Here is a 19,282-nt window from a genome sequence, read left to right as displayed (position 1 = left end):
TGCACATCCCTATTATTCCCTAATCCTACAGGGTTTTTTTTTTAAAAAAATCCTTATGGTGGGCCTAGGAGCTGTTATTCCCAATGTAAGTATATAACTCATACAATTATTCTTTTTAGAAAGACGATCGGTTATGACTTCTAAATTGAAAGATGGGGGAGGAATCATATCTACTGAAGCCGAGGGAATGTTTAAATGCCTTTCATATTACATTTGGACAAAAAGGAAGCCTATTAAAACAGACATGGTAGGAGGTGAACCATTTTAGTCTACAGTGGCAAAAAATCTGAAGGAGTTTGGTATGACTTTTCCCAACTAACACATTTGGTTAAAAGGCAGACTCTTTTCATGCGCTGCAGCTCACAGTGCATCTGAAAAAGTTGGCTGTTACCAGATATTTTTTTTCTGATTTATTAAAACGAGTCTCCATAAATTGTCATATTAGCTTTTCTTGTCATGATGAACAAGTCTGCAGTGAGATCAAAAAGAAAAACAAATACAGGTAATCCTCATTTAATAACCATTCACTCAATGAGCATTTGAAGTTACGATGGCGCTGAATGAGGAGACTTATGGCTGGTCGTTGAAATTGCAGCTATTGTAACATTCCTGTGTTAATATGAGTGGAATTCAAGAACTTAACAATTGGCTCACAATTATAGTAGTTACAGGGTCCCACAGTCACATGATCATCATTTGTCACCTTCACAGCTGGCTTCCGACGAGCAAGTCAATGAGGAAACCAGCAGGAGGTTGCAAATGGCAATTGTGCGATATTGGACCTAACCACCACAACTGGAACTGCTGTCAGAAGTTGGCATAGCCACCTGACGTCATGTTTTACTACTGTGTCACTTAGCGATAGAATTGGCAGTCTTAATAACTGTTGTTAACAGAAAACTACCTGTAATCACTATTGCAGTATATACCATTAAGTATAAACTTGTTAAATAAAAATAATTTACTTGCTGGCATCTTTATAGAAGTAATGAGTAACTTGAGGGGAAAAAAAACCATGAAAACCTGGAATTCTGTAGTTCTAACACCCACAGAAGCTTAATTTCAAAATTGGGTCATATTGAAACTTCGTAATTCCTGTCCAGCATTCTCAATTTCCATAGCACGTGCTGTTGCAAAAAAGTGAAAGTGTGATTTAAGTGCCTTAAAATCAAATTCTTTCTGTAAATTCTGCCATGGGCCAGGGGCTGGACTAGAAGACCTCCAACCTCCCTTCCCACCTTATGATTCCATAATTCTAAATCAGAAATGATTGCTACAAATTCTTGAAGAGATTTAAGTGCATCCTTACTTAAGGACTTCAGAGTTGGGAAATGGACCAAATTCCCAGCTGCTAGATGTTCTGCCTGTCTCAGAGATTTAACACCATCATACATCTGTTCTATGGTACCTACATTCATAGTTGAAACCATGGACTCCCCAACTCCAAATGTCCTGTCCTGTGTAGCAACTGATGCCATTAATTTTCACCTGCTTTTTCCCCTTTACTCCAGTTTCATGAGCTCTCCAGTCTTGGGGGGGTGGGGCAGCATAAGGCTTCAGTAAAGTCAAGGTTGATGTAAAGTGATCAAACACAAAACAAGTAAACAACTGTGCAGGACAATCCTTCCTTCTAGCCAGGTTGAAAGTAGCCTACCAAATACTGTAAGAAGACTCTCTTTTTTCTTCTGATTAATCAGGTATGGAGCTGCAATGAGGCGTAATTGGGAAAATGCTTAATTTGGAGCTTGGGAATTCTCTGAAAATCAGTATAGCTGAAAATAACTTTCCTAACAACTCCAGATTAGGAGGGAGCTGGAAAAGATCAGAGACATTGCACTCGAGATCCAGCCTTCTAATTTGGGGACATCTCTTTGGCTGTTTTTCTGCCTGCAGAATTACTTCTCTTTTTTATCACCTTAATTTGTCAACGCCACCACCTCCAGATGTTGTGACAAACCATTTGTACCAACTAACTGTAACATGATTGGAAAAAAGTTAAATGAGAAATGGATAAAAACTTCACATAAATAACATTTTGAAGTTGTTTGCATTTGTAAAGTTCCTGGCTTTTCCTTTTGTTTTCCTCATTTGATGACAAAGTGGATTAGATGTGTTTATTTAGCTGTAATTTGAAGGGTAATGGTATCAAAATAAGAGAGTGGTTGAATTGTTTAAGCCTTTCATACTACTTTTCTGCACCTTCTTGAAGCATCTATTTGTATTTATTCATACATTAATTTATGAAACCTTTAGAGTGTGCAGTTTTCCCCCCTCTGACCTGTCCACTATATACCCTATTCATTTTTCAAGTGTATCCCAGCCTTGATTTCTCAGAAATACAAAACGTTGAATAAAGTGCAATCCAGGATATGTGTTACTGTGTGCATATAATTAGAGCTTAATATGGCAGTTAACACATAGTTAGTATAATGGGGCTTATACCTGAATAAATATATAGAGAAAATTGCTTTTACTTTCTTTGTTACATTTATACTCACCCCAATCTGATGAAAATACTTTGAAAGGAAACAGCTGCAGCTCCTTTCTGGATTTTTGAAATGTAAAACAAGATACTTACAGGTTCAGCTGACCTCTCTGGTTTAATAACAAATGATTACAGCGCTCCGTGGTTTTTCTTTGCTCCGCATTCTTTCAGCCATTCAAATCTAACAATCTCGGATGAATCAGTTGCAATTTAATTGTGGAGATGATCATATGTCCAACCGATTTTCTGATATACAGTCCTTATTACATGTATTGTTTAGATGGCAAAATTAGGAAGGGGGTCTAATGCTATCCTTGGTGCATTTGTTTATTTATAATGGGCGTATGCCACTTCAGGTTTTTTTTATTCTGGGTGGCATGTGAAATAATTAAACAATTAAAAACAATATAAGCAGGAAAAGAAAATTACATGGCAGCTCTTAATCTTCTTATCTGGAGGGGGGAGGTCCATGAAAAAACAATGATTTAAAACATTGCATTCCGTGTCCCTCAAAAGGTACACTAGTTAGATAATCTGCAACCCTATAGAGCACGGGTATAAAACTCCCCACATCCCGTTTCCATCACGTGATGTTTTTCCCATCCGCAGAGCTGGGGTGGGCATGACGCATCTGGCCTGTGGGCCGCCAGTTTGACACCCTGGTATATAGTAAGAAGAAATGGATGGAAAGAAGAAATCAATAACTAGCCACTGCACTCTTCAATAACTAGCTATGTGATGGCATTTACCCAACCTGAACTTGAAAAGCTAAGCAAGATTGGACTTATAGCAATAGCAATAGCAGTTAGGCTTATATACCGCTTCATAGGGCTTTCAGCCCTCTCTAAGCGGTTTACAGAGTCAGCATATTGCCCCCACAGTCTGGGTCCTCATTTTACCCACCTCGGAAGGATGGAAGGCTGAGTCAACCTTGAGCCGGTGAGATTTGAACCGCCGAACTGCAGATAGCAGTCAGCTGAAGTGGCCTGCAGTACTGCACTCTAACCACTGCGCCACCTCAGACTTGGTTTGTACTAGAATGGGAGATCATTAAAAAAAAATGACAGGGCTGCAAGCTAGGTTGGCAATTTGAAGGAAAAACAAAACTCCTGGAAAGGATAACAGCAGATTATTGTGCCGTTGCATAAATATATGGACATGTCCATGACAAATACCAGCAGCTGAAATGATCCTGCTTTTGTGAAGAAGAAAAGCATGCCAAGTCTTTCAGCCTGCATGCGGTTTGAGAGATTTTGACCTAGTGTGGCTGTTCGCTCACAGGCTGTGTTGTTAAAACTTGACTTTCCTGCATTGTAGACAAAGGAGGATCTTGGAGAGAGAGGCAGAATTCAGTAGAACAAGCAAAATTGGAGGAAATTTGCTGTTGTATCCTATTGTGATTGATTATTTGTCTTCAAGGGTTTTTTTTTTTTTTACTCCTAGCAACCACATAGATAGATTTTCTCCATGACAATCTGTCTCCAACTTGGTCTTCCAGTGGTGCCACTATAATTGAGTCCATCCACTTTTCTTCTGGTTGTCCTCTTCTTCTCTTTCCTTGCCAGCATTAGAGCCTTTTCCAGAGAGTTCGGTCTTCACGTAATATGTCCAAAGTAGGATAATTTGAGCCTGCTCATTTGTGCCACCAGTGCAAGCGCTGGGGTTGTTTGTTCAATATTTGATTTGATTTGATTTAATAAATTTATAGGCCGCCCAATCCCGAAGGACTCCGGGCGGCTTACAGAAAATAGATTTTAAAAAGTGAAAAGTTAAAAAAAAAACGGAGGAAAACAGATTAAAAAAACCACACCATGCACCCAGTCTAATCAGGGCTGGACCTCGGTCATGAGGTCAACAGCCTCAGGCCTGTCGGAATAGCCAGGTTTTGATAGCCTTTCGGAAGGCCATGAGAGTGGGTAGGGTCCGGATATCTGGGGGTAGTTCATTCCATAGGGTCGGAGCGGCTACAGAAAAGGCCCTCCCCCGGGGAGCCGCCAACCAACATTGTCTGGTTGACGGCACCTGGAGAAGGCCCACCCTGTGCAATCTTATCGGCCGTTGGGAGGTATGCGGCAGAAGACGGTCTCGCAGATATCCGGGTCCTAGGCCATGTAGGGCTTTAAAGGTAATGACCAGCACCTTGAATCGTGCTCGGAGACCAATAGGGGGCCAATGCAGCTCGTGGAGGATAGGTGTAATGTGGGTGTATCTTGGTATACCCAGTATCGCTCGCGCGGCTGCATTCTGGAGTAGTTGTAGACTCCGAACACTTTTCAGGGGCAGCCCCATGTAGAGCGCAATAACCCACAGCTTGCTTTCTTAGCTGCCTGAGGTATTCTCAGAAGTCTTCCTCAACACCAAAGTTTAAACATGGCAATACTCTTCCTATCCCTACTTTATTTATTCCTTTTATTCTAATTTATTTATTACTAATGAATTACCATGTTTCCCCAAAAATAAGACAGGGTCTTATTTTCTTTTGATCCCCCGAAATAAGCACTTGGCCTTATTTTTGAGGAGGTCTTATTATTTGTGAGGCGCAGGAGGCAGCAAGCATGGTCACCTCATGGCTGCTGCTGTGTTGCAATATTTTCAAGGAAGGCTTATTTTGGGGGAAGGCTTATTTTAGCACATGCGCTCAAAAGCCCGATTGGGCTTATTATCCAGAGAGGTCTTATTTTCAGGGAAACAGGGTGGAAACAGATTATCTGAATAAATTCTTATTAAAAATTCAATTTCTGTCCTTGCCTAATCCCATTTTGTATACTTTGTCCTTTTACATAAAGTCAGCAGAGACAGTGAAGATGGTTTACACACTGGTATAGAATATGACTATATAAGGAATGTTTACATTGAGTGGTTTCAGTGTCCATTACAGAAGAGTTTACATTACAGATACATTTCTAAAACACCTCGATAAGGGATATATACCTAATATACCCAGAGTTATACAAATACGGTCATGAAATCAAATTACTCCGGGCTCTTTAGTTCAAACATGCTTTTCACATTCTTCACAAAACTGTTGCCTTCCATATATATGGGCTTACAGTTTCCAGATCTCATGAAGGATAGCGCTCACAAAGTCTTCTTAGAGTTGTTCACAGCATCTGGCAGGGAGCAACTCAAGAGCTGTTGCTTTCTATCTTTAGAACGCAATAAAATATCTCGGGTGAGGAGTTCCACGTTTAATGCTATGAGCAGAATTGCAAAAACTCCATGGTGCCAGGGATGTGTTGATTTAGCCTGTTACGTTTAATGTGGTTGTGGTTAGAAACTGGATTTTTTTTCCCCCATTCCATTACTGTGTATTTGTTTTCTATCCATTTTCCTTCCAACATTGTGTGTTTCATTTAAATTGGTTGTTTTCTTTTCAAACTGATGAACTGTTCCTGTAATTAAAAATAGCACTATTTAGAATATAGTATTCTCTCAGCTCTGTTCATTTAGACTATATTCTAACAGGTTCTGTGCCCTCTTAATTATATTTTCCTTGTAGTCCATAAGGCCTGTTTCTTTATTCGGGCAAATTTTGTGCTTTATTATTATTCACAAGTAAACTGTCGTCCTACACTTTTCAGAATGACAGATTGTTGAGATTTTTTTATTAAGTGGATAGTACTGTATCCAGAAATAAAGCATGAGTGAAGTGTTGTCATTTTTCCTATGGTGGTGGTGAATTTTAAACATAAATTATTAAAATCCAATGATCCTTTTGAAATGATCCTGTGTGTATATACACAGAGAGAATATTTCAAGAGCAGCAACAGCATCTGATTAAAATAATTATTTAAAGAACAGAGAATTATGTCATGAATTATACCAGCCATATTTTTAGAAACAAAACTAAGTTTAGATAAACCTCAGGTGCTTTAGAATCAGTGTAGATTATTATGCTAATGTGGCATATTCTATTAAGAAAAATAGTGATGCTTATTGATGGACTTTCAGAAGTGTGAGGATAGAAATACCCCATCAGGATGTGTGTGTATGTGTACACTTTTGAGAACAGGCAACAGAATTTCATTTTTAACATGTGCCAGTGTGCCCACGCCAGGTGACTCAGTGGCTAAGACACTTAGCTTGCCGATCAAAAAGTTCAGCAGTTCAAATCCCTAGTCCGTGTAATGGAGTGAGCTCCTGTTACTTGTTCCAGCTTCTGCCAACCTAGCAGTTCGAAAGCACGAAAAAAGGGAAGTAGAAAAATAAGGACTAATTTGGTGAGAAGGTAACAGCGCTTCATTCACTTTCGGCATTTAGTCATGCCGGCCACATGACCACGGAGAGGTCTTTGAACAGCGCTGGCTCTTCAGCTTAGAAACGGAGATGAGCACGCCCCCTAGAGTCGGTAACGAGTAGTACATATATGCGAGGGGAACCTTTACCTTTTAGTGTGCCCACCATAGTAAAAAATGACAATAAAGGTTACCTTATCTTATTTCTAAGCAGTACTCAGGTTTTACTTTAAAGAGAGAGGGGAATGCTTTCAGGAGAGACAAAGGGCAATCTGATTAGTATTGAGAGAATAGTCAACAATTAACATAGAATAGTTAACAATTTTCATTGGATTACCTGATGTCTTCCTATTTTGCCTTTTGGCTTTCATAATTTCCCCAAGACAGACAGTTTGTTGTAGTAGTTAAGGCAGCAGGCCAGGGACCATAGGTTTTAGTTCTGTCTTTGGCACAGGGTCAGCCAGTGGCTTTGAATCACTCACTTTATCTCAGTCCTAGAAAAGATGCAGTAACAAACCACTTTTGAAAAATAATGCCAGGAAAACTGCAAGGCAGTTGCCAAGAGTCAGAATTGGCTTGAGAGTGCATGCATACGCATGCACGCACGCCCACACATCCTAAAGGATCAAGTTGTTATCTGGTGGGATGCTTGCGCATTGATCTTAAATGGCTTCTGGGGATTGAATCGCTTTTTAGCACCTTTGACAGGTCCATGATTCCCTAATTAGTTTGCTTCAAAAATACATGCCCTGGTCATTTCTAACTTGGAAGAGCTACTGTGTGTGATACTGCAGGAAATTTGTCTTATTGTAATCAGAGGGCTGCTTTGATTCTCAGTGCCCTTCAGAGCTTTGTGCTTAAATGATTCTTTTCCTCCCATTTATAGCTATGGCTTTAGATCACATGAAGGCACTTTTTCAACATGCCTTTGTAGGTGATGTTAAAACAGGTGCCTGTAATGAAAAGTTCCCTTTGGTATAGATTTCTCTGTTGTGGAATTTTACTTATTTACTTATTTGATTTTTATCCTGCCTTTATTATTTTTATAATTAAATCTAGGACATCTCCAAGGAAAGGTTTCTGACATTTCCTCCCTGGTTGGCTTTCCGGTGCCATCAAATTAATTTAATTTTCCAATAATTAATTTATCTCTTCGGTTTTGTTTGTCATTTATGTGGGATTTAATGTTGCATCTCATTTTGCACCATCATCATTATTGTGATGATGATGATGATGATGATGGTCATAAAGCCGCTAGATGTTTATATTGAATTTGGCATTATTCTCCAGCTTTAGAGCCCTTCCAAAGGAATTGAGATAGGCAGATGTTGTTGTTTAATAATATTAAACATATTGTCCCAGGATGTAAGCTGTTCCAAGGAAAATTGCCTTTTGTAATTGACTGATGGGAATATTGTCAATGCCAGGTGTTAAAGTGGTGCTCCAGATGTTGTAGGATTGCACCCAAAGTGCCTATTGCTGTTAGTACTATCTTTGCTTTTTCTTGCTGCAGTCATTTTATTTGTAGATCTTTGTATTTTGTGATTTTTCTCAAGACTTTCTCTTTTTCTTTTCTTCTGCTGTCTTTCGTTGCTCCAGCATACACCATCCAGACACCATCTTGTCTTTCTTTTCAACAATTGTTAAGTCTGGGGTGTTATTATTATTACCATATTAATTTATTTTGTGCTTTCAAATCATTGTCTAGGCAACTGCCTAGAGAAATCCCTGCAATTTTCTTTTCAAGGTTTTTCAGAAGTGGTTTGTCATTGCCTGCTTCCTAGGACTGAGAGAAAAGGATTAGCTCAAAGTCATCCAGCTGGCTTCATGCCTCAGGCAACACTAGAACTCAGGGTCTCCCAGTGGCTAGCTTGAAGAACGCCAAGATATTTGTAGTGATCTTCTTCATCCATCCTGTTGGTGTTATTTCCATAGGGCATCCTAATTCCTTCTGCATTCATCATTCCCTCTATTGATGGGAAGGGTGGCACATTTCTCATTGTAAATGTGTTTTTATTTTTCCATTTCATTTTCGTACAGTCACATATATACTGTGCATAACCGGGGCCATATAACATTAAACAATAAACACAGTCATTCCTCTTGTCGACAATACCCCCCAAAATAGAAACCCAATGTACCTCTTCGACCCTCCATACACCCTTTCTTTCGCCCCCCTCCAACTTCCCTTCTTCTTGGCACATTTCTATAGTCCAAAGTCCACTGTGGTATATTGGGTATGTATTTGGACAGTTTTAAGCAGCAATTCAATTTCAGACCCTGTTTTTCCATGCCGCTTTGGATCTTCTGTGTAAAGGGGGGGAGATAGTCTAGCAGATGTTTGATAGGCAAGTCATGAATTGTTCAGTATTGTTGACGGAGGAATCAGTGTAACTACAAACAGTAGTGGTGATAGTGAGCCTTTTAAAAAAAATGTCCTTTGTTGATATTAACCTCTCCCAGTCTGTCACCATTGTCTTCCATGGTGTTATTGGTCTTTGCACCAAGCTTCTGATGTTTCTGCAGACTCCTGTTAGCTTCTAAGCATTATCCAGTCATGTGGCAGGGAGTCGAATGTCTTCTTGTAATCAATCCAAGCTACATTTAAGTTGGTCTTCCTTCTGTTAAAGTTTTCCAAAATCATTCTGTCGATTAGGAGCTGATCTGTTGTCCCTCTGCTGTTTGGGCTTAGCTGAACAAAGAATTGCATTGTTTCTTCTTTGTCAGGTGTTGGTTGATTTATTGCACTCTCTCCGTTGTTGAATTAGTAGAAACATTTCTGATTCAACTGAAATTGGAGATTCTGCCTGTACTGTGCGGTCTGCTGATTTTCTTGGCTATGGCTGTTATTTGCTGCTTTATTATTTCCGGAGTTCTTTTGATCTTGCTTGTTTCTTGATTGGATAATCTTTGGTCCTCTTATTCTTCAGCTTTTCTTTCATCTGTTCCAATTTGTTTGCATCTTAGCATATTGATCATATTTTCCAACTTGATCTTTTGGTGATGCACTGCTTGATTTTTTCCCCCCGTTTTTGATTTTGCATCCAAAAGTATTCGGTTAAAACTATGGTCGTGCTATTACATTAGTTGGCTTGTTTCTTGCAATGTGCTGATGCTTTTATTTAATACTGCAGTACAAATAGTCCTTGACTTACAACAGTTCAATTAGTGACCGTTTGAAGTTACATCGGCACTGGGGAAAAAATGACTTATGACCATTTTTCACTTATTACCATTGCAGTATCCCCATGGACATATGATTTGACAACTGATTCACATTTATGGCGGTTGCAGTGTACCGAGATCACACGAATACCTTTTGTGACCTTCTGGCAAGCAAAGTCAAAGGGAAAACCAGATTTGCTTAACAACCATGTTATTAACTCAACAACTGCAATGATTCACTTAACAAATGGGGCAAGAAAAATCGTAAAATGGAGCAAAACTCACTTAATATAATTCTTACTTAGCAATATAAATTTTAGGCACAATTGTGCTCTACCTGTATGGGCATTTTTTAAATACTTGTAGGAGATTTTTTTTTTTTAAACAAGCTTCAGTGCAAGCAAATTTTGTTATTTTTCTGCTGTTCTAGATGCTCAGTTATTCTTTGTTTCACTTCCCATGATTATTATTATTATTAAATTCATTGCACAAGCATCTTTTTAGTGCAATAGCATATATTTGGAGTTATCATAGGACTGTTCCTTAAATTCACAGGTCTTGTGTCCTGTGTCCCAATCTGAAGAGTTTAAATAGCATGCAACTAACTAAAGCCATTTTGACGTAGTGGTTAAAGCACAAGGCTAGAAACCAAGAAATTGTCAATGCCTGTACCACAAAGCCAGCTAGGGTGGCTTTGGCCTAGTCACTTTCTCTCAGTCCTCCCCCAACCCACCACCCCAACAGAGTAAAAATGGAGAATAAAAACAGAAAAGAAAATCAACTAATATTCAACCAATTCACCGCAGGTGGCCGTTAGAAACATTTAATCCTGGTTAAAAGCAGAGGTGGGTTCCTACCAGTTTGCACCAGTTCGGTAGAACCGGTTTGTCAAATCTACCGAACAGGTTAGAAGAGGTTCCACCAGTGGACCTACAGAAGAGGTTCCAAAATTTTTTGAAACCCACCACTGACACACACACACACACACACACACACGCACACAGACTCACAGAGAAAGAGAAAGAAAGAAAGAAAGAAAGAAAGAAAGAAAGAAAAAAGTGAGAGAGAGATGAAAGAAAAAAAGGAAAATGGGACAGAGAGACAAAAGGAAGGAAAGAGAGAGAGAGAAAAAACACATGGCTGGCCACTCCCACTAGGTCACATGGCCGGCAAGCCACTCCCACAAAGGAGGCCACACCCACAGAGTAGGTTCAAAAAATTTTTGAAACCCACCACTGGGTTAAAAGCATGGCAAAACAGCAGCATTGTTTTAACAGGTTTATGAGATACCAGAAAGGAGGTTTGAAAATGGTTGAGTGTTCTAACCGTTGGAGCTTACTCTTTGATTCCTCTTGCTTTTGGAGATCCTCAGCAGAGATTCTGCCTCCACTGCTACTTGTCAACCTTTCAAAGTGCATGGCCACGCCCGTGCTGGTTTTTAGGCTCACAATTTCTGTTTGGCAAGTGGCTGGTGGTACAGTATAGTAATTCTGCTGTGTGCATACATCTCTGCTTCATTTCAGCCTGAAAAGATGATGGCCAAACAAATGGAGTTCCTTTGCAGCCAAGCTGGCTTGGAAAGACGACTCTCCACAGGTCTTTACAGGCAAAGTTCAGAAGAAAGCAGTCCCAATGGATTGACGCCAGATCCTCTGGATGGACAAGGTAATGTTGCTTTTCCAGGCAGATATTTGCCATAATGCATTTCATTTTGAGGTAGATGCGGCAGTGATAACTATTACTATTATTATGGTTGATTGAAGTGTTAATCAGATGTTTAGCATGGATTTGGCATTTTTATCCACCTGTCAGATCCTTCCCAAGGACCTGGGATTGGCAGATGTTATTTGATGATGTGAAAGATATTGTCCCAGGATGTAAGCTTCTCCAAGTAAAGCTGCCTTTTGCAATTAATTGATAACGGTTTTTGTCAATGCCGATGAATGGTGTTCAAGTGGTGCTCCAGATGTTTTGTGCTTATTACTATTGGTACTATTATTATTATTCCAACCTTTTTATTTATAATTCAAGACCGCAGACATGCCTAGTATTCCTACCTCCTATTTTCCTGACAATAAAACAGCGCTGTGTTATATATCATACAGTATAGAAATACCTCTGTATATAGAATGGAATTTAAAGAGTGATTCAGAGGGCACAACTGATTTTCCAATGTCCAACCTTTGCCTTAGGAAAAACAAGTTGTCTGAAGTTTATGATTGAATTTATTCAAAATGCTCTAGAGGCAAAGTAATTACAATTGTTCCTATTTTGTGTGTTTATGCACACATCCTATTCCCAAGTGCTTTAATTTGTGGGTCCCATGCTTTTGATGACTATGGAATCAAGAAATGCTCTACATGGGGCAGCCCTTGAAGAGCATTCGGAGACTTCAGCTTGTCCAGAATGCAGCCGCGCGAGCGATCGTGGGTGCACCTCAGTTCACCTACGTAACACCTATCCTCCGCGAGCTGCACTGGCTGCCTATTGGTCTTCGGATACGCTTCAAGGCGCTAATCGTCACTTATAAAGCCCTTCATGGTATTGGACCTGGGTACTTGAGAGACCGCCTGCTGCCAATTACCTCCACTAGACCGATTAGATCCCACAGATTAGGCCTCCTCCGAATTCCATCCGCCGGCCAATGCCGACTGGCGACTACCCGGAGGAGAGCCTTCTCTGTGGCTGCTCCGACCCTCTGGAACGAGCTCTCCATGGAGATTCGAACCCTCACCACCCTCCAGGCCTTCCGCAAAGCCCTTAAAATCTGGCTGTTCCGACAGGCCTGGGGCTAAAGAGCTGTTGCCCCCCGCCTCGAATGGTATGACTGCTGTGTGTTTTTAAATTATGTATTGTTATGTTTCGTCTTTTTTATTTCCTGTTTGTACCCCCTTCCCTGATTTGAATTGTGAGCCGCCCTGAGTCCCCTTCGGGGAAAAGGGCGGCATATAAATGAAATCAAATCCAAATCCAAATGGTTGAAAATGTGGTTTGGATGAAAGGCTTATATTGTGAAGAAGCAAGCAGAAAATAATCACTTGTGTAAATAACATCCATGTGATGCTACTTACAATGGGCTTGTCTCTTGGAAGATAGAGTTGTTCCATTTCTGTTATAACATGCACATGGTTTACACCTGTGCTGATATCTTTTAGGTGAAAGGCCTTTAAATCTCCGTATATCGGGTCTATCAAACAGACATATGCCACACATTTCATTAGATGGAGAAGCTCCTGGAATGAAACCCCTTTGCAGTGATCTGAGCCGACAGTATGCTGGCGGTGAGGCAAAATCACAATTGCCAGGTAAAGATTCCCCCCTCCCCTTCATGCTGTATCTTGAATGTTCTGGGAAACATATCTTTAAAATAGTCTATAATTAATTAACTTATAAATAGGGAGATTTATTTGGATTGGGACTGCAACTCCCGTAACTGTCATCCATGATGGTGAGAGAGGTCCCTTTCCAACAATCTTGTGCAGCTTAATGAAGTTTTGTACCTGATTGATAACTACCTAAGTAATATCGTATCCACTGATACTTAGCATGCTCAGAGTCAGCCTTTTAACAGGAAAATGTGTGGAATTCCAGCGTGACCCGTCAAAACCGCGGTCCACTAAAGCGCGCCCGATTAAAGAGCGTACCTGACGTCATCAGCAGCGCGACAAATACGACCGCGGAGAAAAAAGGGCGCTTTAAAAAGCGCTTTTAAAGCAAGCCGATTCACATAAAGGTTAGGGTTAGGGTTAGGTTAAGGGTTAGGGTTAGGTTTAGGGTTACGTTAAGCATTAGGGTTAGGTTTAGGGTTAGGTTAAGGGTTAGCGTTAGGTTTAGCGTTAGGTTAAGGGTTAGGTATAGGGTTAGGTTTAGGGTTAGGTTAAGGGTTAGGGTTAGGGTTAGGTTTGGGGGGGTTAGGTTTAGATTTACACTTTAATTTTAAGTTTACCGCTCACAGCTTGCTGTTTTCGTCGCGCTGTGATGACGTCACATACGCGCTTTCGTTGAGCGCGCTTTAGTCTACCGCGGTTATCAGATGACCATGCTATCTGAATTTAGAAGGAAGTGTCCCTGAGTTCCTTTATGCCCAGTAGGCAGTCTTCTGGACAACACAGTGTATATATTTTGTTAATTGACAGACATTATTTGCCAATGTTAGCCAATAGATACCCATATCTGCTGGTGCTTCATACCTTAAAATCCAATACCAATGCTACTGTTTTCAAAATATTGCCTTTTCTAGCATCATTATATATTTATTATATATTATATATTATAATTATATAATTTTAAAAAAGAAAAAAGAATGCACTTTTGAAAGTTAGAACTGGCAAGACTGGGTTAATTACTCTTAATGGAGAGTAGAAAGATTGACTTTATTCTGAATAGTTGTGAAAATGTTGCTTCAATCGATGCTTTTGGAGCTCGGCTTAGAGCTGAGAAAACTTGGCTTATAGCACTGTTTTTTTTATCTTGGCTTCCGATTATAGTGGTTTTAATATTTTTAATATTGTTATATTGTATTTGTTTTTTTATTTGCAATTTGCTTATTGCATTTTGGTGATTGTTGTGAGCTGCCCAGAGTCATATATGTGAGATGGGCAATTATAAAAATCAACTGAATGGATAAATAAATGAAAATGGTTGTTTTTTAATACAAAGTGAGCCAACTTAAGCTGCCTTTGGTTATGAAGGAATCTGGAGCTGTCATCTTTAAATCTCACCATCATTGTAATCTTTCCAACCATTTTAAGATCTCAAGTTAGAAGTTTGGATGTTTGCAGTTTTCACTACCAGGACTTGTTCCTCCAAAGACCTGAAGCCTAAGTTTCAAAGGTCACTGATTCTAAGAATGTGCTGTGACCTCTTTGGTCATAGAGATACCGTATTTTTCAGAGTATAAGATGCACCTTAGTTTTGGAGGAGGAAAATAGTGGGGGGGGGGGGAATTCTGCCTACCAGGTATCCATCTGGCTAGCATCCTTAATCTGGTCAGCTTCAGCATATATGTTTGTTGGTTTTGAGTGCGGGTGCTTTATATCTCCTAGTTGGGGATAAAAACAGCTTCTAAAGCACAGCTGATCATCGGAGGAAGCAGCAATGAGAAAAACAGGCAAAGCACGTAAGATCGTTTCACTGGTTTGTGCCTCATTAGGACTAAAAAAAAAGCTTCGAAAAAGCTACATTCGGAATATAAGATGCACCCATATTTTCAGCCTCTTTTGGGGGCGAAGAAAGTGCATCTTATACTCGGAAAAATATGGTATTTGCTCCTTTTCTCTCATAGTATCTCCACCATGGTGGTTTTAATATGCTTCCAATTTTTCGCTACTACAATATAGTAGGTAAGATGCTACCATGGTTTTATATGCTAGCCATTGGTTACCATTTGTACTGCTTTTCAACAATACTAATTTATTTTTTATGGTTATTGCAGAAGGTCTTGGTATTTTAAAAGATTTTCCTCACTCGGCTTTCAACAACTTTGATCGGAAGGTCATAAAAACCGAGCCAGAAGATACAATATAGACCTACTGCTGTTGGAAAAGAGTTCTTTCCAGATAAAGCTTTGAATGGAAAACAAATCAAGCCTTAATAACCAGCGTTGCCTCATTGAAAAAAAAAGGGATTTCATAGCCAAAGCCTAAGAACTGGAACCAGTCGTAAGTGAGGAGCTGAGAGACAAGCGGAACTGCAGCAGAAGCAGCCGTGGGTGCAGACCTGAGAAAGGAGATTTCTAAGTGGGAAAGGCTCACAAAGTAATACTGTGGGGCCTTGTTATTTAAGAATGTATTATACGTATGAGTAACGTAATGTTTTTTTAAAAAGTGTCACAATACGTATTATGTCGAGTAAAGGTGGCTGCCATTATTTTTACTTGAAACGTCAGTATCTACTTTCAATAGTTACAAGTCCAATTTTGTTTTTGTTTTTTTAAAAAAAACAACCTTAGTTTAGGTCATGGGTAGAGAAAGGTACGGGGAGGGAACATAGTGTAAGACACTTAAACCGCAGGTTCGACAAGTTTATTTTTTAAAGTGAAAAACAAAAGCAATTCCATAAAATGTTATAGGAATATAGCATTTCAAAGAGCTGACTGTATTATAACAGGAATTTTTATGCTCGGTGTGTAACATTCTCAGAGACTTCAGGAATGTCTATCTGTAATGTATTTATTTACACTGTATGCTTGTTTGCTATTTAGGGAGACGAAGAAATACAGTATTGTTTCATAGTATAAATTAAGCAGGGAAGGAAGAAATAAACAAAAATTCATCCCGTGGAAATTGCTTGAGTAGACACTGGCAGAGCACCTGAAATGTTGTCACCAGTTTTTGAACATTCCTTTTAAATAAATTTCTCTTTTAAAAGTTGGAATGCTTCCGATAAATATAATGCCAAAAAAGCAATCCAATGAATTTACATGCCATGTAATAATCGGAGAAAGAGGAATAGTGGATAGATATTCTGGTACAGGAGGATATAGGATCAACTTTACCAATCTTGATGACATTATTCATATATCATATCCTGCCTATCACAAACGGATACATTTTGTTTTGTATGGATGAGGAATTGGGGTAAGTATTTATTTAAAGAGGACTTCATTTGTATGAATGATGGTGCCCTATTTGGTTTACAGTAATGAAGAGACATCTATTTCTATTCCAGGCTCCTGCAAATTAAATATGCTACCAGTAGGACATCTGGATTTGCATAAGAAGATCTCTCTATTCAGGGCACATAAATTCTGTAGTTATATTAATGCAATTAAATAAGATTTTGTTCAATCTTCCCCAACCTAGTGTGTGATAGCAATTAGAAGCCAGTATTTCTGGGGGGCACAGAGTTGGAAAGATTACTTGGGTTTATAAAAAGCTGACTTTGTCTACTGTGGATTTGTTGTGAAGAGGGGTGTTGGTGGTTGGTCATGGAAGTGCCACATATTCGTGTTAATTTTCCATGATGCAATATTGCTCCTCATATGTGAAGATTATGATCTATATATTAGCAGTTACAGAATCATTCCACATACCATGTTGAAGCTATTAACGTTGTGCGAGGTGAACCTTGTCATTCTTCAATTGGGCTCAATTGTAAAACATGTTTTAGTAATTATCTGTTTTGATTTATGGGGAAAGGCTTCATGGTAGAAACATCAGCACACATTCCTATTTTGCCTCAAGAAAACCTTTTTTTAAAGCAAATGTTTTTTTGAATTGAGTTGTACCATTTGATAACAAAATATATTCCAATAAGAATGTGCATTTAATGGATCAAAACACTACATTTGACTTCAGTGGCCAGTTTCATTATTGCGTGAATTAATAACATTAATATATGTCCATGTTTCCAATTGTACTCCTCGATTTTAGTGACATCACAAGGTATAGCAGTAATAACAGGAGAATAAGCACATGTAACTATCAATAGGACATTCGTTCAATAAAAGCCAATATAATGTGATGTAATAGAGAACTTTCTTTTTAGTTGTATTGACCTAATGTAGTTATAATATTTAAAAAAATGAGGTATTTGCTTTTTTTTAACAGTTGAGCAAATCATTTCATGCCCCAAATACAGACAGTTTACTTTGCCTTTTTGTTTTTAAAAAAATGTGCAGTATATTGAATAGAGCCATGTTTATTTCTATGAAAGCAGGCCTAAGCATCTTAGTATGGTAACTGTGTTTACACATTGTTTTACATTATTACATGATTTGCTTATTTATGTCTTATGTAGTCTGTAAGAACAGCCATTGTGCTTTGTAAAACGTAGATAAATGGCTAAGTGTGATCTGTGAAACCAGACATTTGTAGTTTATTCAACCAATCATAGCTAACAATATTGTGGATTAGTGCAATGTAGGAATCCAACACTCAACTCTTTACTATTTGATGTATACTATTATAGAAATAAGAACTTGATTACAATACTCAGAACCCTCCACTCAAGTTTATAAAATCAGAAAGTACACGGAGACCTGTTTGTAAGCTCACTTCCCTCAACCCTAAATTTATCTTCCAGGAAGAAGTGTGTGTTATGAGTTCAACATGCACTTTTCTGAATGCATATATGAAAAGGCTCCGAGTCAGCCTTCCCCAACCTAATGCCTTCCAGATGAGTTGGACTAAAGTTACTTTTCCACCTGAGCAAACTGATTGGAGGTGATGAGAATGATAATCCCGCCTTCTAGAAGCCACTTGACTGTATTTTGTTTTTTTAAAAAAACATTTTCACCTTTGAAGCCAGTTGATAGGTTCTTTGTAGAAATTAAAAATGAAGAGATCGGTTGACGGCAATAGAGCCAAATGTCTTGTTTTTAAACTTTTTGACGGTGGTGGTGATGGTCGTGGTGGTAATGGTGTAGTATTAAAGAGATCTGGGGGAGGGGGGGTAAAGGAAGTGTGATCTATGTTTGTCTGCATTTGTATTCTTGTTTTCTGAATTTTTTTGTGCCTTGTTGATTATAAAATAAAAATCGCTTTGGTGAATTTTTTTTCCTTGTCTATTCTTTTTTTTTTTTAAAGGTGAAACGAACCAATTAGTGTATGTTTCAGGAATTTCAGATTATCATAGAAGACAATTGATGTCCTTCATCAAACAGCAGAATTTTCAACACTGTTTCATGGGGTGCTTATTTAAGTTGCCAAATGACCCCCCCCCCCCCAATGAACAGGAATTTGCTTACAATTTCCAGATTGATGAATTTTGGAAGTTCCACTTTCTGGTAAATGGAACTGCTTGTTTCAATATTGGTATTATAATGCAGCTTCAATGAATGAAACAGAAAAATTAAGAACACGTTATTAGATTTCCCTGGCTGTCTCGTAACATGCACATATATACATCCGCATTTCCAATATCCAGTCCACAACTGTTTCTTAATCGTAGCCTGAATTAATGAAAACTTCTATAAAGTATTTGATAGGTATAATTTAAATTATTGGCTTTTTAATACAACTATACTTTAAATTGCCATTGCTTGATTTACAGCAAACTCTCGTTTAGCCTTATATATACATTTTACTAACAAAAGGTTCCCTAAAAACCATTTTCCAGTCTAACATAACGGATTAGATTGTATAGCTTTTATTAGATGATGTTCTTTCTAGAAAATCCAGGATCATGTCTGTAGAAATGAACACATTCCAATTTGATTTAAATCTTTATTACTTTGAAGTTATTCTGATCTTTCATAATACATTAAAAATTCTTAACTCTTACGTGGCATTTTTGTCTGGTTAAGGAGCATGCATTTCATTCGATACTTCTTAAAAACACCATTTTTCAGGTGTGTACGAAAGACTAAAAAATAACAATTGCTTTAATTGATAAAAGAGATTCTATCTCTTGATCTATGGATCTATTCAAGAGCCAAATCTTCCCAATCATTTTT

The 19,282-nt window shown here is 38.6% G+C and overlaps 1 protein-coding gene across 1 annotated transcript in view; it reads left to right on the top strand.

The window, feature by feature from the left end:
• Positions 1-18,332, top strand: part of NAB1 (NGFI-A binding protein 1) — a 55,870-nt gene extending 37,538 nt beyond the window's left edge. The window contains exons 6-8 of the mRNA XM_032222092.1: positions 11,409-11,550; positions 13,041-13,190; positions 15,320-18,332. Of these exons, the coding sequence (XP_032077983.1) occupies positions 11,409-11,550; positions 13,041-13,190; positions 15,320-15,411 (384 nt within the window). The 3' untranslated portion in view covers positions 15,412-18,332. The remainder of the gene's footprint in view (positions 1-11,408; positions 11,551-13,040; positions 13,191-15,319) is intronic.
• Positions 18,333-19,282: the final 950 nt, after the last annotated feature.

This window comes from Thamnophis elegans, chromosome 1, assembly GCF_009769535.1.
Source record: "Thamnophis elegans isolate rThaEle1 chromosome 1, rThaEle1.pri, whole genome shotgun sequence".
Taxonomy (NCBI): Eukaryota; Metazoa; Chordata; class Lepidosauria; order Squamata; family Colubridae; genus Thamnophis; species Thamnophis elegans.
Note: the sequence above shows the minus strand (reverse complement) of the source record. Positions and strands in the feature narration are given on the sequence as shown.